General features: G+C 35.3%; 1 protein-coding gene across 1 annotated transcript in view; it reads left to right on the forward strand.

The window, feature by feature from the left end:
- PPP3CA (protein phosphatase 3 catalytic subunit alpha) overlaps nucleotides 1-27,615 on the forward strand; it is a 309,732-nt gene that overhangs the window by 251,070 nt on the left and 31,047 nt on the right. The window contains 4 exon segments of the mRNA NM_001197096.1: nucleotides 1,863-1,940; nucleotides 3,849-3,943; nucleotides 20,940-21,065; nucleotides 23,205-23,279. Coding sequence (NP_001184025.1) covers nucleotides 1,863-1,940; nucleotides 3,849-3,943; nucleotides 20,940-21,065; nucleotides 23,205-23,279 — 374 coding nt within the window.

A 27,615-nucleotide genomic window follows, 5' to 3' on the forward strand; every position in this document is an offset into this window, starting at 1 on the left:
AAAATCAGATATATACTTCCATGAGGGAAAACTTTAACACAAAACAGTATCAAGCTTAGCATGAAGAAAATGTATTAAAATTATGCTTTCATAAAACTAGTGTAGATTCTAACAAAAGGAAAGCATAAATTTAAAAAATGCTGCCAGGCCATTTGCTCAAGGACAAAAAGTGACAAACCTAGACAAACAACCTCTATCTTACAGTAGTACAACAAGACAGTAAACTATCTTTCTAAAGAAGTATTTCAAAGGCAGAAGAAATAAACAACTGAAGGCGATAGGCACCCTACTCTGTAATCCCTTGGTTGAGTACTTTATGGCTAAATATGTACAAACATGCTATTTTTTAAAAACCAAACCAGTGTCTCAGCAATTAAGCTTTCTTCAGTTGACACACACTGATCTGGGAAGGTCATATACTCCCCCTTTTCCTAGGGTAGAACACAAGTCTTAGAAGACACCGTTGGTCAACTCTTGACCTAGGTAATGTATGGACACATTTCCATGGACACCCTCTGGGCCATGTTCTGCAATTTGTAGGTTACACTAATGTTCATCAGTTACATGGTCCTTTTACTGGGCTGACCTGTGACAACTAGGAAGTAAAGGCCTCATGAAGGTCTCCTCTTTTTCTCTCCTTAGCAAATTGCTAGAATATTCTAGAACACACATGCATATACACACAAATGCACATAAAAGTGTGCATGTACGGAGAGACTATTTTTGATTTCAGATTCCAGTTTTGCAAAGAGCTGAATCCTTTTTATAATCAACATCTCTCCTGTGATGTGCCATATTAATATTTTTTCCCTTTTAATCAGGGAATTCTTACAAAACCTGTAATAGAGAAACTATTTCCATTTTCTCTTTTATAATAAATTGAGTGACATGTACTATTTAGCATTTATTTAAAGTGCTAGTTTTATAATTGCTGAATTGTTTCTTATACCACATATAGTTTGTTTATATTAAAATGAGCATTGAAAAAAATGAGCATTGGTTTGCTGTCTCTTTATTTGAAAGATCTAAAATTTATTCCTTTTTATGACATACATTTATCTAATGAGAAATCTTAGAGCAGACACAAAGAGACCGCCAGTGATTTTACAAGTTAAATTTGTAACTTGAATTTCATTTTTAATGTTCTTATCTTTGGTTTTGAGACTTCCTTAACAGACAAAGTCATCTTGATTATATGTTTAATATTTTATTAAGTCAAGGTAAAGAATAAGTCATAAGATGCAGTTCTGTTGATCATATTTAAAGTACACAGTTTAAAACCTGTGAATTCCATAATTCTGTTTAGACTTTGATAAAACAGTTAATATCCTCATAACTAAGTTGGTAATTTGGTTTCCAGAGGACTTAGTCTCTCCCACTCCATAACTCAGTACACTGTAGAGCACTCAGGCATTTATGTGTACCCAAATACAATAGTCCTATATTTGAGAAAATTGAGGTTTATATTTTAAATTCCATTCTCATGTTATATTGATGCTGCTGTTCACTTGTGTTTAAATGTAGACTTGATCATACTGATTTTCTCTATGAGTGGACATTTTTCTAGTGGTGTTATATAATGGCCTACTTTCTTTGTCCAATTCACACATCTCCAACCCTTTCTGATTATGTAAAAAAGTAGAGCTGCAGGTGCTTTTACTACCACAGGGGGATTAAAAAAAACAAAAACAAAAACAAAAACAAAAAAACCTGTCCTGAGAGCCAAGAGGTTTGTTTCATGAATGATGTATGCTTGATTATGCTTGATCAAATCACATAGGTTGGGATGTTACAGATAAATGTGCTACTCTTGACGATTTCGTAACAGATGCTTCTTTCTTTTCTCTTTTTGTCTCTGGCAGTTACCCAGCTGTATGTGAATTCTTACAGCACAATAACTTGTTATCTATACTCCGAGCCCATGAAGCCCAAGATGCAGGGTGAGCAGTTTTGTGGGTTTATGGAAACCATGCGTTGCCCCTGGGTCAAGGTTCCTCACTTTGTTCAGGCTGTGAAGGATCCCTTCTGCTGCTGCGCTCTTTCCCTGAAGAAATTATATCTTGAATTGTCTTCTGATGATGCAGATATGGCAGGGTCTTGGGGAATGTGTGGTCGCAAAGGTGTTGTAAAGTCCCCTTTAAAGTGCCTCCATTTTTAGCTGGAACAAGTAAAAATTTCAGCTGGCTTTTCTAAGAATTCATAAGGATCCCTCTGATTTCTTTCCATTCCTGCTCTTCCCACTGTCCAGTAAGTGACTAAATTATCGGCATCTTTTCAGGCTTGGTTGGCAATGTGAATGAGAATCACACATAAATATTTAACAGATAGCACATGGTGTACTCGTTTAAAGAATATCCTCCCTGACCCCTGTGAAGTTTTAAAGGACAAAAGCAGAAGCATTTAAATGAGGGAGAAAATCCTATATTCTAACTAATAAATGCATAACAGGATTTTGTAATACCCAGTACATTTTAAAATTTAGGGTCCGGAGTTAGTGTAATTATTAGTATAATTGGTAGGCCAATTATACAGGCTTAGAAAACTAAGAAACATCAGATATGCAGGTTGTGCATTAAATCTGTATTAGGGAGAAAAAAGCATAATGAATCTAGGATTTAAAGTCCAGTACCCTTTTCAAGAGGCTCTACTGAAAGGTATTGTTTGCCTTCAAATGCTTAAACTCGTTTCTTCAATATTCTGAATTTTCTGAAAGGGAAGAACACAATATTATAACCTGTATGCTGAAATTAGGACTAGAGATGACTGCATTCTGAAGTAAGCCTATGTCTAATGATCTTAAGTCAAGGCAGATCCTAAGTTCCTTTCAAAATAATTTTTTTTCAAGCAATGATCAACAGGTATGAACTGATCCAATACTGTGTTTTCAGTGTGTCATGGCTGACCTTTGAAATAACCTGTTGATATGCCCAATAAGGTCTTCACATAATTTCTCTTTCTTTTTTCTTTTTTTCCACTTTTCAGGGCAGTGGTGTCACCATGCTTTTTTGACTAACTGTCCCAACTGAATACTTTTTTTTTAAGATGTTATTTATTTATTCATGAGAGAGAGAGAGAGGCAGAGACATAGGCAGAGAGGAGCAGGGTCCATGCAGGGAACCTGATGTGGGACTCAATCCCAGCACTCCGGGATCATGCCCTGGGCTGAAGGCAGACGCTTAACCACTGAGCCACCCAGGTGTCCGCCGGCTGAATAGTTTAAGCAGCTTTATATTAATCCTGCTACAGACCTGAAATCATCTGCTCATTCAAAAATATTTTAAGTTCATCAGTTAAAATCAATTAGCATATTTGTTTGAAATAAGCATTTGATTGATTAATTGGGGAAAATTGAGATTATGTCATCTAGTTTCTTTGTTTTTATTTGTTGTGAAGTAGGCATAGCCAATCACATTTTATAATGTCAGGGTACTAAGATTGAGAGTGTTAACTATCTTTCACATTCTGATTTTTTTCCACCAGAAATGTTCAGTCCAATATGCAGAATAAATACTTCTAGAACATTTCAAAAGATCTTTAAGAAGATATTTTCCTCTGGGAAGTGTGGATTATGATTTTGCATTGAATTACATCCTCCCCTAGGTCTCTTAAACTTAGGAAAGACTTCTTTGGAAATTGTACATGTGATTGTATGTTTTCATTGTCAACCTTGAGAGGAATTCATGTCTGTATATAACAGATTTTAGAGAGAAAATTTTGTTTAATGTTATGTAATTGACTTCTCTTAGAGTGATAAAAATGTAACTTGAATATTCTGTTTTAAATTTGTAATTTGATACCATCTTTTCTCACATAATAGCCTTATTGTAACTCATCTTTGTTGTTTTTAGGTATCGCATGTACAGGAAAAGCCAAACGACAGGCTTCCCTTCTCTAATTACAATTTTCTCAGCACCAAATTACTTAGATGTATACAATAACAAAGGTAAGTGGCTTTAGATCCCTCTTACACTCTTGCATACCATGTGCAATAATTCCTAAGCTATTTGGTCTTAATGAAGCATTTTTAGCCGTTCTTTTTCCCCTTGCTTTTTCATTTATTGTTGAATGCAAATTTTGTGATAGTCTTTAGAGTTAACAAATTCAACTGCCAGATATGGAGCCCAGGCACTGTCACTTTTTAACTGTTCTCCGGGAGATTCAAATGTATAACAGGGTTTACAGTGAACTGTTTTGGTAGATACAGGTTTTAAAGATTTTATTTATCTATTGGACAGAGAGGGAGAGAGCACAAGCAGGGGGAGAGGCAGGCAGAAGGAGAGGGAGAAGCAGGTGCCCCACTGAGCAAGGAGCCCAACACAGGGCTCTATTCCAGGACCCTGAGATCATGACCTGAGCCAAAGGCAGACCCTGACTGACCCACCTAGGCGTCCCATAGATACAGGTTTTAAAAGAAAAAATAATTGAAAGTAATCCAAAATCGTGATTCTTAAAAAGGATGTGGATTTCAGTAAGAACAGTGTGATTGTACATGTAAGAGATCAAGAAAAGTAAAATAAGTTATTGCTTCAAATTCACAAATTGTGTTTATTGAGTACCTACCATTGAGTTGGATCCTGTGCTAAGCAGACACATGTTCATTTTTTAAAACTTGAATTAAACTTCAAATCATTAGCCCCCCACCGCCTTTTGATATTCAGAGTGAGTCTCTATGGCTAATTGCTTTGCCCCAGGTCACTCAGGTAGTGACCTAGAACTAGAATCAAATCCACATCTTCTGGTTTAGTGTCCTGTACTTCCTTTTTGAAACTCCAAACTTGTGTGCCTACAAAAGACCAGAAAATGAGGGTATTATTTCCTATAGGGACTATAGGGAAGAGAGAAGGAGCAAGGAACACATTATCTTCTTTTATAATTTCTTTAAATAATTATTTGAAAATGACAGGGAGTGTTACAGTATCACAGGTGTGACAGAATGGGTGATAAAATGTGAAAAAGCAAGGGCAGCCCAGGAGGCTCAGGGGTTTAGCACTGCCTTCAGCCCAGTGCATGATCCTGGAGACCCGGGATCGGGTCCCACGTCAGGTTCCCTGCGTGGAGCCTGCTTCTCCCTCTGCCTGTGTCTCTGCCTCTCTCTCTCTCTCTCTCTCTCTCTCTATCTCTATCTCTATCTCTATCTCTATCTCTATCTCTGTGTCTCTCATGAATAAATAAAATCTTTTAAAAAAATGAAAAAGCCATTAACTTTACCTGGCATTGGTCTAGATAATATTTATGCAGCATATCTGAATGTGGCTTTCTGAGATCCTTGCCTCTCCCCTCACACACACGCACATGCACATCTGTGCTGTCCTCTAGATTCAGGACATGACTTTCCCACCCATGCTTCCACCCCCGTAGCCCAGAGAGACATGCCTGCTGGGTGGGATGGGTGCACCAGTCTCATCCACTGCCATTTTGACTGTGGTGGGCCCTCCTCTGTGGCTCTGGGGTAAAGTTATCAGAAGGGGCTGTGAAGTTTCTGTCACAACGATGGATGGTAGGGGGTAAGGGAGAGTCATTCCCTGTTTCCTATTTGTCTAATTTCTAGAAAAGAGGAGCTGTCTTTAGGACTCTGTGGCAAGAAGCCTACAAAATAAAATAAAACATATTCTCAGCCATATGTCAAGTGCTTATAAAGCCAGTTGACAAAGTAAGACATTTGGGTAATTTAATACACGTATGTCATTAAGTAAAACTAAACTAACAGAATTAAACACAGTGCATTGGGCAAGGACTGATATTCTGGTATGGTCAGAGAAGACCTTGTTTAAGGTAAAATGTGACCTGGGCATTAAAGAATGGTTGAGCATTTGATTAGAAAAATTAAAATAAAATAAAACAAAGTCAAGAGCAGTGTTTTTGAAACGTTTTATTTTTAAGCAGCACTTTTTTTTTTTTTTTTTGCCAGGCAAAATCTCAATCTTGAAGCCTTTTGTATAAAACCAGTAGGACTGAATTCCCTTGGATTGGATATGGGTTCTCATTCAGAGACTTCCCCTGGTACCTATAAGGAATGCAAGGACTCAGTAGGTCACCTTGCATGTCCCATCATGATCCTACTATTTCCCAAAAAATATATACAATATGAACACAAACTTCTTATTTCTTTATGGTATTAAAACAATTTTTTTTTCTATTTCACCTAGTGAAAGCAGAGCCCAAACAAGTAATTTTCTTAAAAGAGACTAAGTAGCATGGACTATACATACAAGTTTTTTTAACAATTAAAAAAAGTCAAAATAGTAAGGAAAAAAAAAAAAGAAAATTGGGATTTCACTCCATAAAAACAGACTTAGACTTTTTCCACTTGCCATAATACTGGGTAGCGGTTTTGCTTGAGACCATTGGCTATTTCTGCTATAGGGTATGCATTGCTTCTTTGTCTGTGATTCTGATTTAACAAGGTACTAACTTAAAAAATAATAATAATGATAATAGCAGTGGATTGTGATCTTTGAGGTTCTGTAGTTCTTTCACAGTGTTCTCTTGTTTAGTGTAGATCACAATCACTCAGGAAGGGGAGGGAAGCATTTCATTTTGGAACCTTTTCATAAAAGAAAAAAATTCTCCTGAGAGAAAAAGATAAACTGATAGGAAGAAGAAAGATATATTATTCAGGTTGAGCATAATTTCAAAAGACTTTTGTGTAAAATCTCTGAAGCACTTTAAAACTATTATGCTAACACTGTGTACAGTATGTGGGAGTGGGAGTCAGTTTTTCACGGCTGAAGTGAGGATTACTGTATTTGAATAAAATAAATGTTAATGAGAACAGTAAAAGACAGTGCAAGAAAACTGGGTCACAGGCACCTTTGAAACATAATCAATGGAAAGACAGCAGTGAAGAATCTCCAAGTTAACCATTTGATTCTTAGAGACAAATGACCAGAAAAGGCTCTGGAGTTATATCTAACCCAGTAGTTAAAATATGATTTGTTTTATAAGGGCCTGCAAGTCAAGGCAGCAGTGATAGCTTTTCAGCAAATGAAGCAGTGAGGAAAATGGGTTTATTTGGCCATCTTAAAAACCAATAATAGATGTATGATCAGCTTCATTTTTAAATGTCTGTTAGTTCCAATCAGTAGTTCATCCTTGCCTGCAATGAAAAGCAGCAGCTTTCTAAAAGTTAGGAGGACTGTAAGTGGCCCATCCTGGGTGTAGCCTGTACTACTTCAGGCAGTTCTTACCCTTTTCAACCTGCACCACCACAGGCAGATAACTCACCCATCCCCTGGCCTCTGTGTCCTCACTTGACAATTCGTGCCTTCTTCCGCAACATGCTGGGGCAGAAGGTATAGATTGGAATCACAGCTCTGCCATTAAACAGCTAGCTCATTTACATTTATTGACGTGCAGTGACATTTCTGCAAAATGGGGGAAAAAATTTTCTTCTGTGAATAATAGATGCAATTACTTTGAAACAAAATGCTGTGCAGTATTAGGATATTATCATCATTGAATATTTTATGCTGCTATCATTATGCCACCTGTCATCGGCTACAGGAAAACTGACAGAAAATACCCCATTCTCCCCAGCCTCTTACTGATAGTTTCACTTTCTGGCTCAATCTGCCTTTATAACCCATGTCTCTACTTCTCTTTGGGGGAACCCTTTACCTTAGCTTAATTGTTCTACTTGTTGCCCTGAACAAACGTTGGCTGTCCCTCTTGCCACATCTTTGCCCGTGTAACTTTTTTTCCTATTTTGAATGCTTGTCCCCCTCTTCTCTGCCCATGTGAATGGCCTGGACCCCCTCCAGTCTGTTTCTATGAGGACTTTGGTTGATAGTCATTCTCTGAATGCCTGAAATACCAATCATTTGCCCTTGTACTTACCATTTATTTTTTTTTTTCTAGTTAGCTTTTCCTATAGTTAGCATTCCTATAGCTTCCCAATCAGATTATAATTAGTTTGAAGCAGGGGCTTTTTGATAACACACTGAAAAGCCAAGTAGCATGCATGGTAGGCCATCAACACACGCATTAATTGAAGCATTTTCTTTTCTGGAAGTTAAATAGCAAGGCAGTGTCCTGAAGTACCCTACCAATATTGACCCACAGGGCTTCAGCTCACTTTAGGTTACTGTTGTAACCAGTTCTGATACCCTTTCCAAATTGGAGTTAAACATTTGCAGAGCACTTTGCACGTTTGAATTGTTTTTCTCCTGTGAATCTGTAGCCCTAAGGGTAAAGCAATTTCTTAATTACCCAAACACACCAAACGGAAGAAAACCGCAGTAATAACACATGCACCTTGCTTCTTCTTCTTCTTCAAATAATATGCCACTTGAAAGAATGACGTTAACCTCATTCACATCCGACGCAACAGTTACTGAGAACTTACTATATACTAAGCACTGTGCTAGGTGCTGCGGGTATAAAATAAACAAGTTGGACATTGTCTTCACCCTAGTGAGGTTTATAATTTGGTAGTGGGATAGACATTAAATAAAGAATGCCATCAATAATGATTCAGATATACTTGGAAAATATTACAAAGAAAAGAGTCATATTAACTGAGAGTGGAAACTAATCCACCAAAACCAAATAATACTAATAATAAGCTTAGCTGTCAAAGTGACATTAAAGCAATCCTAGGATAAAACCTCTCATTATCTAGAAACACCATTTATCACCAGTGACAAATGTGAACTCTGCCTTAAACAAGTCAGTTTGGCCAAAAATTATAACCAGTTTCTGGAAAAATATGATTTTTAAAAAATTATATTTATTTACTCATGAGAGACACAGAGAAAGAGGCAGAGATACAGGCAGAGGGAGAAGCAGACTCCCCACGGGGAGCCCAATGCAGGACTCAATCCCAGGACCCTGGAATCATGACCAAAGCCAAAGGCAGATAGATGTTCAACCACTGAGCCACCCAGGTACCCTGGAAAAATATGTTTTGAACCTTGATGTAAACAGTTAAGTCCTTTATCTCTTCAGTGATACACCTGTGCTTCAGAAAGATCTAAAGTAAATTACATGAGGCTACCATGTGGTGCCAATTCTCTGTAGTTTAGATGAGTTGTAATATGGGTGGGGGGAGCAAATGGGTAGATGAATATAGAGGAATACAAATATACATACCAGGGTATATAACTTAGTTCCAGGAAAAGCTACTGACAGTAAAATTAAGTAATTAAATGAAATTTATTAAATGAAATATATTTTGGATTTGAGAAGAAAAATCCACCAAACTAATTTAGTAATTAAAACCAGAGCTTTAAAATGTTGAGGAAGAAGATCAATTCAGTATTAATGTTGGTTAAGGAAGAAAGAGATGCAAAATTGAGTTTTGAAGATAAGACAAGAACAACATCATTTGCTAAAATCCTAACATGCAAAAGTCTACCCTTTTTGATCAAGGGAAAAAAAAAGTATTATGATGGTTTGGACTTTTAAACTAGGCAAATTGATAGAATCGCTTTTAAAAAGCATTTTAGGGGCAGCCCCGGCAGCTTAGTGGTTTCTTGCCACCTTCCTGGGATCGAGTCCCGTGTCAGGTTCCCTGCATGGAGCCTGCTTCCCCCTCTGCCTGTTTCTCTCTCCCTCTCTCTCTCTCTCTCTCTGTATGTCTTAAATAAATAAATAAATAAATAAATAAATAAATAAATAAATAAATAAATAAATAAATAAATAAATAAAATTTTTAAAACATTTTAGCCCTATCAAAACTTGACACAGTCAACATCCTCACATATTTCCCTTCAAAAAGTAGTCATGGACCTCAGAAGGATACTATACAAAGATAATTTACAGCTTGATATACCATTGTAGAGGGAGGATTGAATTGCTAATAGAAGAAACCAAGGTAAGACTCTAATTGGCAGTCATGATGTGGATAGGCGGAGATGCAACATATCTGAAGCCAGCTTGCCTTGGTCCTCTGCCATCAAGTGGGAGCACTCAGCCCTCAGTGACACCATCAGCACCTGGGCTGCCAGGCCTGAGAACCTCACTTCATATTCACAGTACAGTTCTTTCACACCAGGACCTTGCCTCAGCATTCAGGAATTGCATTCACAAGCTTAGTGATATGTGGCACCTGCCTGGTTCAGGAGCCAAATGTGGAACCAAGTAGATCAGATCCTTATCCTGGGTGGAAAAAAGATTATTGGGGTGTGTGGGGAATGGTCTCTGGAAGGGAGTAGAATTCACGCCTAGGTAACCCTAAGGTAGCGTCTTAACCTCTTCCTCTACAGCATGCCAGAAAGCTGACTTCCCTACAAAATTGCCCACATTTTCTAAGCAGAAAGCCATTTCTGTAGAGTTTAAGGCCTATTTTAACCACAGGAATAAACTTTAGCTTGACATAAACATTTTTAAATCATGTTTTGGGACTTTACAACCACAGGCATAAACATGATCACTAGTGCTAGACAAGCTAGATAAAATTAACCCAGAGATTTTGTCCAGTGGCAACAATTTCCCCAGCTCTTGCTTTTTTCTTGCAAATCAAATCAGGAAGATGCTCTTAATTGGTCTTGAGCAACTGTTTGCCAACATCACTTTTTTTTTCAATATAAGAAATGTAAATACACATTCATGGTAGCATTTTGTTATTTGATATTTGCTAACAAATTGTAGGCTAAGTGTTTTTCTTATTAGTAAAGCAAAACAATAACTAAAATAAGTCCTACCAAAAATTAGTAATTCCTTCATTTATTTAGTAAGCTTTTTATTCTGAAAAATGAACATACTTAATCTTTACCTCAGTGAATATTGTTTTACACACACGGGAAAGATAATTTCTTTATAATTATTGATTATTAAACCTAGGACGGTCTACCAAAAAATGGTATGGAATCTATGACTTTATAAATGAACAAAGAAACCATGAAGAAAACTCTCAGCATTAACTTTTTGTATTATCACTCTGAGGTGGTAGAAGAGAAATTTATGTAGACATTTAAGGCAAAAGACAACTTTCAGTTAGGAAGTTTTGATTGGTTTTCAGAGAAATCCCCTCTCTGAAATGAATGGAGTGAGAGATTTTAGCAGAATGTCCCTTTTCACTGCTTTTTTATATCCAGGACTCTAATATATAAAATTAATCTAACTATAATTATAATTTATTATTCTCTTATTATCATGGTCACCTTGACTGCTACAACTTGATATATTTCCTTAAAATCATAGGTTGGTAATAATATATTTAGTAAATGTAAATATATCCCTTCAGTTGGGATTACATGTACACAAATGTTATTTGCTTTAATCATACATGTTGCATGTAATAATAATAATAATTACCTTGTGCCAGAAACTGCTCTAAGTTTCCATGTGTAAATGCATTTAATCTCTCAACACTCCATGAATTATATTCTAATTTTGATTTTACTGTGGAAAAACTAGGGCATAGAGGGATTGCATACTTTCCCCAAGGTTCACACAATCGGTCAGGGAATAGCACAGAGACTGAAACACAGACTGACTCTGGGGCTCGTAAGTTATCCTCTCTCTGTGGTCTTCTAGGTCAGCTTTATTATCTGAAAGCTTTCAGGGCAGTGTTTGTATTGATTCCCTGTTCAACCCATGGCTCCATTATGTGGAGGTGACTAACTGTTCTTCAATGAGAAAAGCTTTTGAAATGAAAAGTCATTTGTTAGCCCTTTAAAACCACATGAATGTTATACATTCAGATATATACATTATTATAAGAATGGGGTACTCTCATATTCTTCTAAAATAAATAATTAATTTCTTTCTTTAAAAAGCGTCCCTGAGGCACTTACACTTTTGCTTTTGTTCTTTCAGCTCCACTGTGAAAGTGTCATTGCTGGAGGCCACTTTCTAAATAGATTAGTTTTAGTTCAGTCGTCCACTGGCTTACGTTAATGAGACAGAGGGTAAAATAGAAAATCCATCAAGATTTAATATTTAAGAATTATCCTGAGTATATATTTTAATTGAATGCATGCTCAGTATCTTTGCTATGACAAATGAACTTCTTGATTCCGTAACCATCTACTACTACATAATTATCAATTTTGCTGGTGAAGTAATTGTGGAACTTCCCTTATAAGTAAGTAATAACTCAGTGAGTGAGGTAATCCTTGCTTTTCTCCAAGCGTTGCCCATAGAAATACAGGATTTAGCTCTCAAAGTTATACAAGATCTTAAATGAGGATGAAGACAGGATCTGGAGCAATGCTAAATCCTCCATACAGGTTCATTGGCAGTACTCTTCTGCTGCCAGTTGAACAAGATCAGCTGGGCGATGCATCCTGAGGTGCTGTATTCTGTTTTCTGACAGATGGTTAGAAGATTCTTAGATTTAACTGAAACCTATTTCTCTAGAAATCTAATTCTCTTTAAAGCATTTAGTAGGAGGAAAAATGGGGACAATCTACATGATGTAAAGACACAAATCACTGGCTTATCAATTGCTATTTGAGGTCTAGAAATTCTAGGTCTGCAAGAAACTTTACTGTAATGTCAAAAAATCTGCAGTGATACTACTTTCCACAGAAAATATCAAGTATATGGGCTTAATATTAACTCAGTGCCAACAGTATCTTGAAGTTAGCAACTTAGAACCATTGCAGGCTGCATACAGCTCATGACTTGATACAGAGTGCAACCTTGAAGGTGAAAAGGGTGTTTTATATGATTGCATACAGATATCACCAGTTGTCAAAGTACCTCTCACCGGGGTACCCTTGTGCACTTGGAGCTGGAAAGTATCAACCACATGAAATGAGAGCAAAGCATGGGCACAGTGTTTACTATGCCTGTGCCAACTTCTCCAAAGCTTTAGCTAAACCTCTCTCTCTCTCATTTACTACTGTTGCTTAAGCCTTATTTTAACGTTGTATCGATGAGGATTACAATTTAGAGCTAAAACTGGTAAAGAATTCATAACCTGTTCTTTCCTGTTGACTAGCAAAAATATATTTAATATTCTCTATGTGAAATTGTAATGTTAGAAAAATTCACAGCGTTTCACTGGACTTGAGCTGATTGCAAGGATCAGCTTTTGGCACAGACTCTCTGGATGTTAGTATTTAGATGTGGCACTTTAGGTGAGAATTACAAAATGGCAAAGTGTTAAACCTAGATAGCCATTCCCTTCTTGAAGAATTTGAAACTGTATAATGATACTTTGTATTTTTCGGGTGCTAAATATTTTATCTGATCATATATATTATCATGGATATTAATCACATATCTTATTTTATTTGATCTTCATACTTTGAAAATAACAGAACAGGTCATAGTCATTCTGATTTTATGAGTTTAGAAAGTAAAGCTCAAATAAGGAGAAATATTTGTCTAAGTTCACACAGTTACTATGTGACAGAGCCAATATAATTTCCGTTCTTGTCTATTTTAAAGACTTTGACAATTTTATTTAATTTCATTTTTAAAAAGATTTTATTTATTTACTCATGAGAGACACAGAGAAAGACGCAGAGACATAGGCAAAGGGAGAAGCAGGTTCCCTGCAGGGAGCTTGTTGTGGGATTTCATCCCAGGACCCTAGGATCCCTACCTGAGCCAAAGGCAGATGGTCAACCACTGAGCCACCCACATACCCCAAGACTTTGACAATTTTAAAATAGAGCTTAGCCTCTAAAGTGACATACTATCTTTCTCTTAAATTCCAACATGTACCCCTTCAGACTGTTCATATGTAGTTAGTTACATTTTTAGCATCCTGAGAAGTTATGTGTGTTGTGTTTGTGAGGTTTTTTATTTTTATTTTTCTTTGCCTGTTCTTTTTCTGTCATTCCTGTCTTTCTCCATCTTGTCCTTCCTTTCTCTATTTCCTTTCCTTAGATTTTTTTCTTCAACCAACATTATTGAACACCAACCATGTGCCAGGTATGGTACAAAGCACTATGAAAGAAAAAAGATCTTTTCCTTCATCCCTTGCATCATTTCCTTTTATTGACTTCACCCAAAATTCTACATTTGGATAATGAGCTAGTCCAAAGTTTACTAATACAGTATTAAAAAGAGAAACATATAACACACACACACACACACACACACATTAGCACACACATAATCATAAAATTGGCTTATATTATTTCCTGGATATATCTGGTATAGTCTCTTTCCTTCGTGTAAGTAAGACACTATCATCCAAATTCTATGTAGGACTTGTAGCAGTGTAACAAGGTGCCATGAAGGATGCATGTGCAAGGTGGGAAGAGCAGGCAAGGACTACATATGTGCATAAGAGGATTATATATAGTAGCACAAACGTGTGTGTCTTGATAATACAAAATCATTAGCTCACAGCTTGAAGGAAATTATACACACACACACACATATACACACACACACTTGCTGTTTGTGTTTACAAATGACAAAATATTGCAGGTTGCTTGGAATTCAGTCATTACATAGAACTTATTGAGAATTTACCTGTGAGAGACCCTTTATGAAGTGCGGAGTTTAAACATTACATTTCTCAAGAAACCCAGACTGAAGAACATCATTTTAACAAAATGACCTAAAAATAAAGCCTTGAAATCTGCCTCCATAAATGGCTTGAACACTTACCTTGTGCACATAGTCATATGCATATAGTCATATGAACTATAGAGTAAAAGTGAGTTATAAGTGTAGTCTTTGCTTACCAAGTTTAGTGATCCTCATGAATTAATAAATTTTCCTCAACTTACATCATTAGTAATAATAACAGAAAGAATCTTTTAAAAGTGGAATACATCAGGCAAGAACAGGACAGTGAGGAAAAAACAAAAAGGAGATAAGAGTTAGAAGTCAGGTCTCAATATGGAAGGAATCATAGAGATTATGTTTATAGATGCTATAATATATACTACAAAAACTATACATATATGTCTTCAAAAAATCCTAAAAGAAAATTACACCTTAAAAAAGTAATCTCTATTGGAAAACACAGTTTTAAAAATGTATAGCATCTCTCCCAGAATAAAAAAAAAAAAAAAAAAAAAAAAAACCTTCCATGCAGTGTACAGCATAATCTTAAAATATTGGCAAAGGACATTTTGAGTATATAGGTTATATCTCAAGAATTATATCCATCAAGCCATCGTGTCTCCATGTGATGGTAGGACTTTTCCAAAAGAACACGCTGATGCTAGTTTTCTTGCTAAGGTATCTATAGTCTACAGGTGGTAGAACTGAAAGGAAAAAAGAAATCCTGGGTCTATTATGCTTTTTTTCTTCTATTTCTGGATGGTTTATAATGATTCTGGAGTGCCGCCATTTGCTTTCTTCTCATCCTTGTTTCTTTTCTGTCCCTCTGTCCCATCTTTTGAAGATGAGAGTGGATGGTCAATTAGAGTTAAGGAGATGAAAAATGTTACTAGAATTAATTATTTCCACTCTTTTGACCTCTCCCCTCCTCTACTGAAAATAGCTGTAGTAGTATTGAGAAAGCCTGAGGTATGTTGGGAGCATTACATTACTAATGTAAAGGCTTTCAGAAAAGAAGCTTTGTATTCCTTTTGAAATCCACTTGAAATGTGTTGAGTCCATGGTATGGTGAGCCACTTAATGCCTCTTGCTAGCAATATGTTGATAACTTCTCTTAAATTAGAAGCTCTGTTTGGATGTTTTCATTTTTTTCACTAATGCCGTGTCATCATCCTGCCTGGTGATGGCATTGTAAAGAAGATGTTGAGAAATGTTACCAAGTTCTTATTAGAAATACTGTTGTCTTGTGTCTCATCAAAATCTCAAATTTTAAAGTAGGGGAGACCTCTTTAATTTACATATTTGAATACGGTCTAGCATTTTAGTCATGATGTGATAGAGGAATGGAATTCTGTTCCTTGGGCTTCACTATATTCGGGGCACCTAGTTGTGTCATTAAAATAATAGAGGTCCAGTGGCCCTTCCCTATTTTCAAGTAGGAGCTGTCCCGTGATTGCTGATTTTATATCTTATACGTGGCCTGGCCTACATATTTATATAGCGTTCTACAGATGCAATAAAATGATTAGACCAAGTAATTACATGACTTTAAGACCCTAATTTTGACATCTGAGAAAAAACTGGCAATTAGGCCTCCAGATTAATAGTGATTAGTATTGTATCCGTTATATAATTTTTTTTTCTGGCTATTCTTCACAACATATTTTTTCTATGCTGTTTGTTCTGCTCTTAATTTGGTTAATAATGTAAGGTCCACATATATATCATAATCCCTCTCCAGGCCTCTGATGGAATTGTTAAATGACAGGAGGTCATGTATAATTGCCACTGGAATAATGGGATTTCTTGACGGTAGACTTTGTTCTTTCTCTGTTTCTCAGACAAGGTCTCAGGAGTTGGTCTTGAGTGATTCTTGAAGTACAACCATTTGTATTATTTATACTACACTGGAGATAAATGTCTTTCAAGTACTTCAGAGAACAGCACACTGTTAGGGCTCTTGTTGAGTTTTGTAATCCCAGTGACAGTTAGAGGCAGGTGGCAGGGGCGGATGTGGGAGGTGGAAGATGAAATGTTAACTGTGAATTTCGTGACTATAGATATATGGGACTGTTTTGGTTTAAAGGGGTTTTTTTCCATGTATTTTGTGATATATATTTATTATACAAAAACATAAAAATTCACGAGTACCTCATTAATGTGAGGTTATTTGGGAAGTATTTTTGCATGAATACTTTATGTTGCTGAAGAAAAAAGAATACATTTTGGTATATTTGCATTTTTAAGTTAGAGTTATTCTTTTTTTAACCTACAGAAAAGTAGAAAATAATGTTCTATAAATTGTAGAATTACTGAGAATATTAATCAATAATTGTATTAATGATGAGGCCTTTATTCCACAAGTTTGTTATCAATCAGATCTAAAAGTGGTCATATAACTTTTCTAGAAAAATCCATGAAGTTAGATGAAGTAATTGAGACCTCAAGACAATAAGAGATGTCAGGTTTTGCAAGCATTTAATGAGAGAACCGATCTAGCAGTCAGGGCTCCTGGCCTTCCATTCCAGTGCTCTTTTTTACAAAGAATAAATTTGTAAAAGGAGAATCTGTGTCCAAAACTTGGCAGACACTGAATGATCTATGCACTTAGGGTGAGAATATCATGGAATTCTAGAAAGATCAGGGACTTTAGATTCAGGCCAGAACTGAATTTAACTGCCTCTCAAGTCTGACCTTGGGCGAATAACCTCTCTGTCTGCTTATTTTCAAGATGCAAATGATTAAGAACTACTTTTGAGGGATATTGTGAAGATTTGTGATTATGCTTTGTGAAAGACCAAATGTAGTGCCTGACATATAGCAGTTGCTTAGTAAATGTAGCCACTGTTAAAATGTATTATTTCTGGTGTTAATAAACAAAAAATGAAATCTGCAAAAAAAATTCTGCTTTGTCAGGCACTCCGATAAATTGTGTTGAGTCAGTGTTGAATGAATAAGTGCTTTATCTCACCAGCTACAAAACAGAACTTCTATTTTATCTTGTTGAGCAAGCCATACCCTCAGTTGTAAATTTGCATCATATTTCATTTTTCTCAATTATGTATTTTGGCAAGGGCTAAAACTTCTTTAATTATGAATACGATGTTCAAGGTTAAATTAGTATAGCTAGGACTAGAATTCATCCATTTATAATTTACAGGAGACAGAAGGGAATGGTAGAAAGGGGATTCATTTGATGTCAGTAAAAGCTGAATTAAATATGAATCAGATGATCCAGTTACTGGTTGCATGATCTTGAACAAGTCACTTCATTTCTCAACCTCAGTTCCTTGGATTATAATATAAAGGCAGTTACACCTGCCTCTCAGATTTCTAGTAAGGATTAAATGACATATTCTATAGAGCCTCTCCCTTTCCTCCAGGGCGCTGTTAGTTACAACATCTACTTTCCTTCCTCCTGCTGTATCAACCTAATGATACAAATAAAAATTGGGGGAAACTTAGAGGAGAAATTAGTCTTCAAAGAGACAATATAGAACCTTAAAGATCCTTTTGAAGATATAAGGATACACTCCTGCTATGAGTGTATCCATATCCAAAGTACTATCCAAAAATAGTGAAGACCTTTTAAATGGAGCTGGTATTCAGGTAGTACTTAGCAAAGGTGGGAAATACTTCACCTTTTCCATCTGGTGGATCAGAAGTATAGGTATGGTAATTTGCCATGATTTTCTTTCATTTTGCATTGCCTTTAATTCATTCATATATGAATGTATCCTTAGGCCATGTGTCATATGGCATAAATGATAACTTAAAGAAGAATGGGTGTATAGAAATATATGAAGTATTCGGTATTTTGTGGGGAGAAGAGAATAATTCCCTTCATATCAATGTTGACTGCACTGTCTGTGTTTTTTTGCCCCCAAAGTGTGGTGGTTCTGTTCCCTGGAACCATGCTGTTGAGCCAGAAATATGATTCAAAGCAAAGACCATACTGTTCTCAAGTGTGATTTTAGTTAACTGCAAGCTGCTGAAAACATCAACATATTATTAGGCTGCAATATGATATATATAGTATCCAAATTACAGAAGAAACTGTATATCCTCCTCATAGTCTGCATTGATTAAACCCACCAAAAAGATTATATTCTTTCTGGGCCACACTTTCTCAGGGCCTTTGCCAATGTGGCATGTATCCAGAATAAGGATGAGCAGTATGAAGACAAGGCACTAAAAGCCATCTCATCTGAAGAAAAGCCAAAGGGATTAGGAAAAAATTTTCCTGAAAAATAATTATAAGAGAAATGCCAAGATGTATCCTTAGCCTCTGTTATTTATTTAAAATTATTTAGAAATTATTTATTTAAAAGGTGGTTATTTATTTATTTATTATTATATATTATTATTTATTTAAAATTACTTATTATATATTATTATTTATTATATTATTATTTATTTATTTGGTTATGTGAAGCACAAAGAAATATAAAACCTATTGTATGATATTTGTCCTTAAAGACATAGAAGTTAAACATAGACATATATACATTGAATGGCTATGCTCAAATTCGAATAATAAATGCAATATAGAGGTGTAAGTCAAGGGCTTTTGGAATTCAGAGGAAGGTTGAGATTATATCCACTAAAAGAAATAAGAAAATATTTCACTAAAGGGATAGAGTCTGGACAGGGCACATTACGATGGAAAAATTGGGATATTTAGAGGTTTCTAAGGAAATATTCCAGGGCGGGGAGCCTGGGTGGCTCAGTCAGTTAAGCATCCACAACTTAATCTCAGTTCAGGCCTTGATCTCAGGGTGGTGAGTTCAGGCCCTGCAGTGGGCTCTGCACTGGGCATGGAACCTATGAGCATACTTAAACATATATGTGTGTGTGTAAGAACAAACACAGTTATGAAAGCAATGCTATGTTAAAGGTATTAGTAAGCAAGAATTTAATGTAAAGACTCAAACCCAGTAAACTTTGGTAGCTTTTTAAAAAATAGATTTTAAAGGGCTATCTTTGATGTGTAATCACATGCTACAATGTAAACAAGTGATGAAAGGATTGCTTTTTCTATGTTACAAAACCCTAAACAAAACAAGAAAAAAAAAAAAAACGTTTAATATTATCTAGGATTTCTTCACTACTTTCCGCTAATATAATGCTAATCATGCCATGAGAAGATAATAAATCTTACCAGAGCTCGAGAAGGGATGATATGAGAGTATTGTTCTTCATATTTAAAAGGTTGTCATTTAGAATCAGAAATATACTTTTTCTGTATTTTTCCGGAAGGCAGAATTAGGATCAGTAAATGGTAAAGAAGTTTCAAACTCAACTTGAGAATTTCCCACAACTTAAAATTGTCTATCCATAGAACAGATGATGCCATAAAAACAGGTAGCTTTTCCTAAATTCAAAGTACTCACAGGGAGGCACCTGGCTGGCTCAGTTGGCAGAGCATGCAACTCCTGATCTTGAGGTTTTAAGTTCAAGCCCCATGTTAGGTTAGAGACTACTCAAAAATGAAATAAGAAAGAGGGATGCTTGGGTGGCTCAGTGGTTGAGCATCTGCCTTTGGCTCAGATCGTGATCCTGTGAACCCGGGGCCTGGGGATTGAGTCCCGCATCTGGCTCCCCACAGGGAACCTGCTTCTCCGTCTGCCTGTGTCTCTGCCTCTCTTTCTGTGTCTCTCATAAACAAATAAATAAAATCTTTAAAAAGAGAGAAAGGAAAGAAAGAAAAAGGAAGGAAGGAGGGAGGGAGGGAGGGAGAGAGGGAGGGAGGGAGGACTCACAGAGACCTTCAAAGTTGTATCAGGATTGTTAAAGGATGAATTTCTGAATCTGGTTAGAAGTGAGACTAGCAATGCTCTTAGGATCTCTACAATCATAACTTTCTATGTACTGTGTATCTAACCCATAGACACCATCCAAAGCAGAGTGAAAGGGGCAGATTCATTTTCCTAAGTTATGGATGGTGCATCCTTTTCAGAAGTCAATGGTGAAGTCAGATACCAGTATATTATTTTATGCAGGATTCAATCCAGACATTTTATTTTATTAAGTCAAAAATGCAGTCTGATTTAAACTACTGTGTGTACAACTATTGTTGAGTTCTACTGGAAAATATGTGGTTTTTTTTTAAACATAGAAATAACTTCTGTTCAGATATTTGAGGAGATTATTAAATTGTCAAACTAATTTAGCTATACCACTTTTATGAGGGTCATTAGATGTTAAATAAGATTAGAATGTTCTTGGCTGTGAGAACAGCGTGACCAATTCCTGACAGACATTTGATTAACTATTTTATATAAATATTTGCCAAATTGTAATGCCACTTCATATTAGCATTCATATATTGTGCAGTTACATATTACACTGAATGTAGTTTAATTTCTAAGTAGTGTAGACATTTGTGACTGATGAAGCTACTTGCCTTGATATTTTGGAACTTAAGTCACAGAGTTGAATTTTCTTGATCAACTAAAGCCAGGTGGAGAAGGAGAAATCTGTGCACATGTACCTAATGTCCTTGTTTTTGTTGTTTTCAGCTGCAGTATTGAAGTATGAGAACAATGTCATGAATATCAGGCAATTCAACTGTTCTCCTCACCCATACTGGCTTCCAAATTTCATGGATGTTTTCACTTGGTCCCTGCCATTTGTTGGGGAAAAAGGTGTGTTGTGTTGGGGAATCCTGGGATGTTCTTAATGCAATGGTACAAGAAGGAAGGGGAGGAGATGTGGAAACAAAGAAATACTTTGGCCTACCCAATAAAATTCACAAGTTGCAACATGAGAGAAGTGATTTGAAAGTGTGTCACTGTGTACCCTGTTAACAAAATACAATGAGTGAACTAGAAGGAAACAAAAGCAATGAGAAACATTAGGAACATTCATATAATCTGATTGGGATAATACAACTCTTTTAAAAATAACAGATACATAGTTTTAACTGGCTTCAAGCTATAATAGCTACTTTATCTCCTTACCGCGTGTATTAATTCAAAAATGCCATTTTATTTTACAAACTCCTTGTCAAATTAAAAGGTTAAGATGTTTATGCTTTTCTCACATTTCTGGTGTTGATAATAATCATCATATGATAGTGATTAATGGCTATAATAATTTGAAAGACAGTACATACAACAATAAAACAGTTCATTACAAATGAAGTGACCATTAATGTGTTACAAGGTTAGACAAATTTATATTTAAAAAGTTAACTATTAGCTTGTCCCAGTTTTTCAAAAGAATTGGCTTGTCTTTCCTTCCTTTCTTCTCCCTTTGTTTTGTTTTATATTTTGACCTAAACCTCAACAAAAAATTCAAGGAAAGGCCTGTACCTCTGAGTTTGAGTGTTTAGTTCAGGAGGCCAAATGGGGACATACCCGGTCATTCCTCAAGGATCATATCACACATCACCAGAGCAGGTAAATAGGTATCAGAATAAAGGTAAGAGTTTGCACACATTTCAGAATCCCCATAGGGGGGTTTTAGAGAAAAGCTACAAGTTTTCTTAAATATTTATTTATATCCATAAATGTGTGAAATGTATTAATTTAATATTTATTTTCCAATAATACTTGTGGGGTTTTTTTTCTTTAAATGCCCTAAAATGATTCAGTCAGGAAGTTATGATTTATCAGTGAAGAAATCTTTCTTTTAGATACCAAAATGAGTCAAAAGTAAATTTTGATAGTCTCTATTAAGTGTTCCCTGCACTACCCCATGTCACCACATTCCTACCCTGATCAGAACTAGGCAGTGTTACTGTCCTTTGTTGGCTTCTTTAGAAACAGAAGCAATGTAATCCTGACCACTGCTAGGCACCCTAGGGATACCTTTCAGTTGGGTTGTTTCCATTAAATGTTCAGGTTTTAAACATCTATTATAAAAGGATCTATTAATATATTTGAGTACACAATTCACTTTTGATAATTAAACTGAAGCTATGGATTAATGTTGGCAACACTGATGTTTTACTCTCTATTGTATGTCTTCTCTAAAAGAACATTGATTTTTTAAAAGTAGCTCCTGAAGAAATTGTAGGCAAGTTTATTTTCACCTTTATGATAGAATCCAACCTAATTTTAGAAACTGGTAAATGTATGTAACATGCCCCTTAGCATAAAAGTGATGCAGTACTAATTTCCATGACATTTATATACAATCTTATTGTAATCAATTTACTCAACAGAATTTCTTAGTAAACTTACCTAAGCTTCATTTTTAAAGCCTTTCTGAAAATAAAATTTTATGTATATCAACTCATTTTTTTAATTGTATCCTCAGAACTATTTCAAATATATTATTTTGACAATCAACAATTTTTATTAAACACAAACCACATGCCTATAACTGTGTTGGTTTCTCTGGGGGATTAAAAAACTTAAAAACGATATAGCATTCATTTAGCCCCTGCAAAACTTAAAGTCACAATGTGGTTTAGATCTAGTAGTATCATTGTACAAACAAATAAAAATTCAAAAGTAGCCATTTCCTCCTTCATAGATGTATAGTATATTCACCACCACATATTTGATTTGTCCACTGTCTATTGACCTATAGCTAAATGCTACCATCTGATTTCATAGATATGAGCTAATACTTTTATAAACATAAAGTCTGTGTAGAATCACAAAGCCAGTTATCTTTTATGATCTGGATTTTATAGAAACTACTTTGCAGGAGATTCTATATACAATATAGGTAAGAAATGTAATTGCTAAGCTTGCTCATTAGTAATGCCAGAGTAATAATTAAGATTGTAATAGAAATCTAGACATTTTTGTTTGTATTCTTTTCTTTTTTAGTGACTGAGATGCTGGTAAATGTCCTCAACATCTGCTCAGATGATGAACTAGGATCAGAAGAAGATGGATTTGATGGTAAGAGGCTTGAGCCTTTGTGCTAATGCTATTTGCCAGGTAATTACTTGGTATCTCATAGGTAACCCAAAGAATAAGTTTCTAAGATTAGGACTATGTTAAATTATAACATAGTATTGAGAATAGCAGATATTATATTTTCCATTTACTTTGAAGAAATACACACACACACACACACACACACACACACACCATGAAAGAATTTTCCCATTACATTGAAAACACTGTTGAAGTAGTAAACTATTTTAATAACCATCTTTCAACAGCTCACATTGCTAAGTGACTTTTTTTGACTCCTTAATAGAAAACAAAAAATGTAATCCTGTAACACACATTATTACCATTTTCTAAGTAACTTCTAATCATGCCTTTAGTGATATTATTCCTGTTAGTTATTCATATTTTGATGTTTATGAAAAGGAGGATATTTGCACATTGATATGTTGGTATTCATGTCAATACCATTATATTTTTCCTATCCGTAATAATAAGTAATGAATAAGCTACACAGCTTACACTTTGTTGTTTAAGATATTGTTTGGTATTCAGCTGCCCTTGAAGAGTATGCTTACTCTCCTAGAGATGAAGATTCATCAGGTAAAAGATGGAGAGAAAAAATCACTGTGGATCTTACAGCAGCACCCCCAAAATGAATGGAAACTAACCATAATATAGTTGGAGAAGGAGAGTGCAAGAGTAGATTGTACTTCTGTAAACGTGGAATAAGGACCTAATCTATGTAGGACACTCAGAATTCCAAGATCCCAAAGAGACTGGGACTTGATGGAGTCCCAGTCTAGATAGAGAGACTGATGATCATGTCAATAGAATGAAATATTATAAATTGAAAAGTGAAGGTGGCAGCGGAAACCAGATATTGTGGAAGTTTAAACTGTTAACATGTTTCCTTTTGAAAACTGCACTTAAGTCAAATGAAAGGTGAATGTGGCTCTTTCTGAGAGTTAGAATCTAAACAGCATGATGTAATGTTTGCTTGGATTTAATGCAGGTCACATCTAAAAATGCAAAATAGGTAATCCTGCAGGTAAAAGTAAAATAAAAGTATTCATGCACTCATATGAACAGAGTCTATATACTTAGGTAAATTTGAAGTGTTCAGTTATGCCTGTCATCTCCTAGGTTTTTTTTTTTTCCTTTCTATAACTTCTCCCAGCTTCATTACTTGTTTGTCTCCATAGCCTATTCTTTAGTCATGAATCACATTGCAAGGGTATGTATAATATAAGGAAGGAGAGAAAATTATATATATTTATATAATTTTATATACATATATATATAAACATACATGTGTACATTTACTAGGTTAGAACTAGCTAAAGAGTAGTTTTAAGAATTTATTTAAGGAACTATATTCATATATTTGAAATATTGAGGAGTTCAGTGGGTATTTTATGCTTCATCCAGATTTTAGATATTTCATATGTTATAGCCACAGTTTGCTACTAGTAGCTTTTCCAGGACTTAAATATCATTTAAGAGATATTTCATCAGGACAGAGGCATTTTTTTCTAAAGGAAGAATACCACCCTGGTGGAATCTAAATCTTAAAAGTCAACCAACATTTTTCCTTATTTCATTTTATTCCTGAAAAGAAATATTACTTAACATTAATACAGTGATATGCATCTGTTAACAAATCTCTATTATAGTCAAATTCATTGGCCAATGTTTATAATACAGACAATACAATAAAAAGGTAACATATAGAATAAATGGGCTTGCATAGTAGACCTGTAATAATGTGTTAATAATAAGTAGATCTGTAATTATATATTAATCCATTCACCCAGCAAATCTATATTGAGCACCTCCTATGTGCTAGGTACTATAGCCAAAATGCCTATACATTTCAATAGTAAAGGTGTTTCCTACAGTTAAACATTACCAAAACTCAGTGTTTACTTCAGAAATAGTGAATTCTCTTTATCCACCCTCTCAGTTACTTACATGAAAGGATATATTTTGTGACTTACTCTGTTTTAAAATAATTACTTCCAATCATCATTCAGTTACTCCTCAGCAATTGTTTTCAAGCCTCCTAATTTCAATTATAGAGTGCATGTCTTTCAAGGAATTTGGAGAATTTTTTTGTTTGTTTATAAGCAGACCTTTGAATTCTCACCCTACCATGCTTAAATCTTTGGTCAGTCCTGCATAGAAATAGCTGTGACCCCTAAATGTGATCTTTTAGCTCAAATCTCATAAATAGGCCCTCTAAGGAAAGCATAAAGAAAACAGAAATAAAAGTATTAATTAAAAGTATGTTTAACTTAGGACAGTATACATTTTGAAGTAAACAGTAAGAAATATTCTTTAGTGCTTTATGTACCATGATGCAAAAACTATGAATTTCTTCAAAGGTGCTCAAAGAACAACTTGTAAAACTTGCTAGAACTCTCTGACTCTCTGAGACTACAGTTTATTGAGAATGCATATTGAAGTTTTTTTTTGTTTTTGTTTTTGTTTTTTTTGGAGTGAGGAGGGCAATATTATTTTCAACCTGAGGATAAAGTTTCCAATTACTCCCAGTCCTTCCTGTATGCAGCCTGCAGTCTGTGTCTCTCGGGGGTCTGGCCCTCTGCTCTGCCTACCGGGCTCCAGGCTACCACGCTACCAGGCCCTCTGCTCTCCTACCAGGGGCTTGTTGGCTACAGAGGGGGGAAAGCAGGAGTCAGAATACACCAAAGAACGCAACAGCCTTAAATGGCTACTTATTCTGAGGGTGGGGGTAGAAGGATGTGGAATCTCTTCATGGGTTATTTATCAAGGTCTCCATATTTTGTTCCATATTCAATGTCAACTGAAACATCAAAGGCAGTAATGATACCTCTACACCTCATGACTTCTTTTTATCTTATCAAGGTGACTTCGTAGTGTCTCTAAGGTCTATAGCAAATAGGGATTCTTCTCATTTCATAGAGGAAAGAAAGGTATGGGCCTGATTTTACTTTCCCTTCAGATTCTGTCAGCAACCCTTCACATTTAATGATGACAATGCCAGCATCTAACACTATGTGTCAGGCATCATTACAGGTCTTTTACATGTATTAACTCTTTACTGATTTTATTTTTGTCCAACAAAAATGTATAATTATTAGCTCTCATTCATTTTAAGTATGTACACACACGCATTTACTAAGTGTTTTATATTATCTCCTCTTCAAAACAGCCTGTTGATATAGATCCTATGATTATCGCTACTTCACTTTTGAAGTGTTTGAGGCTGGATGGGGTGAAGTTAAAGCCTAGGGTCACACAGCTAGTGAAGCAATCGACCCTGATTCAAATTAATGTCTCTCGTTCTCAGACTCTTGAACTTTCTACAAACTGTGACTGCAAAGCTTTAAATTTTTTTCTTTGAAACAGCATGATGGCTTTTTGTTTTTAGCAAACAACATTTAAACATAATATAGTTTGTTCTGTTTAAATATATTATAAAATAAGAAAGATTTTTTGCACTATTTAGCCATAAAAGTCAAATAAACTGCAAAAGGAAACAGTTTCATTCGATTCCTTTAATCTTAGTTTACTCCAAGAAGTTACATGTTTCATCACGTTAAGAGTTTTGTTGTATCTGAGCAGACATTAAGCCTTTGGGTTCATCTAGTAGATGAGCAGAAATCATGTCACGAATCTCTCCTCTTTAGCTTCTGCCTTACAAATAAAGGAATTAAATAGCCTATTCAGAACAAGGTTGCTATTTTAAATTGGTCTTTGGTTCTTTTATGTTGAGAATAAAAGACAAATTTCTATTATCTTGTAAAGTTTTGAAACAGTTTAATACCACTGAATGTCTTTTGAGGATCTAATTTATATATATTGGGGTCTTTGTTTCCTGTTTCTGCTTCTGATTTTGGAAGATAAAATTATAGTCTGGTTTCAATTTTGGGTTGTTATTCACCAGAACATTTTAGAAAAGGAAGAAATCCAAATAGATGTATTTCATTTGGGTAGTTAATTTTCATTAATGAAGAAGGCTCATTTCCAACCAGGGATTAGAAAGTGATCCCAAAATGAGGGGAAAAGCTGACAGAAATCAAGCAATCTGCAGCATTTCAAAGGTTTCTTTATTGTTCATTATTACAACAAGGATAGCTGGAATATTGATAAGCACTAGAAACCTAATGACAATTTCATGAGTTAGAAATATTTATTTATTTGGAACTTTCTTTTAGGTTCTAAAAAGAGATCTTAGACTCTTAGATCTTAGAGTTCTAAAAGACCTTAGATTCAGATCACACACACATGTGTGCATATATTTTATATATATATACACACACACACATACACAAGTTATGTTTGAGACTATGCTATG

The sequence above is a fragment of the Canis lupus genome, chromosome 32 (genome assembly GCF_011100685.1).
Source record: "Canis lupus familiaris isolate Mischka breed German Shepherd chromosome 32, alternate assembly UU_Cfam_GSD_1.0, whole genome shotgun sequence".
NCBI classification, from domain to species: Eukaryota; Metazoa; Chordata; class Mammalia; order Carnivora; family Canidae; genus Canis; species Canis lupus.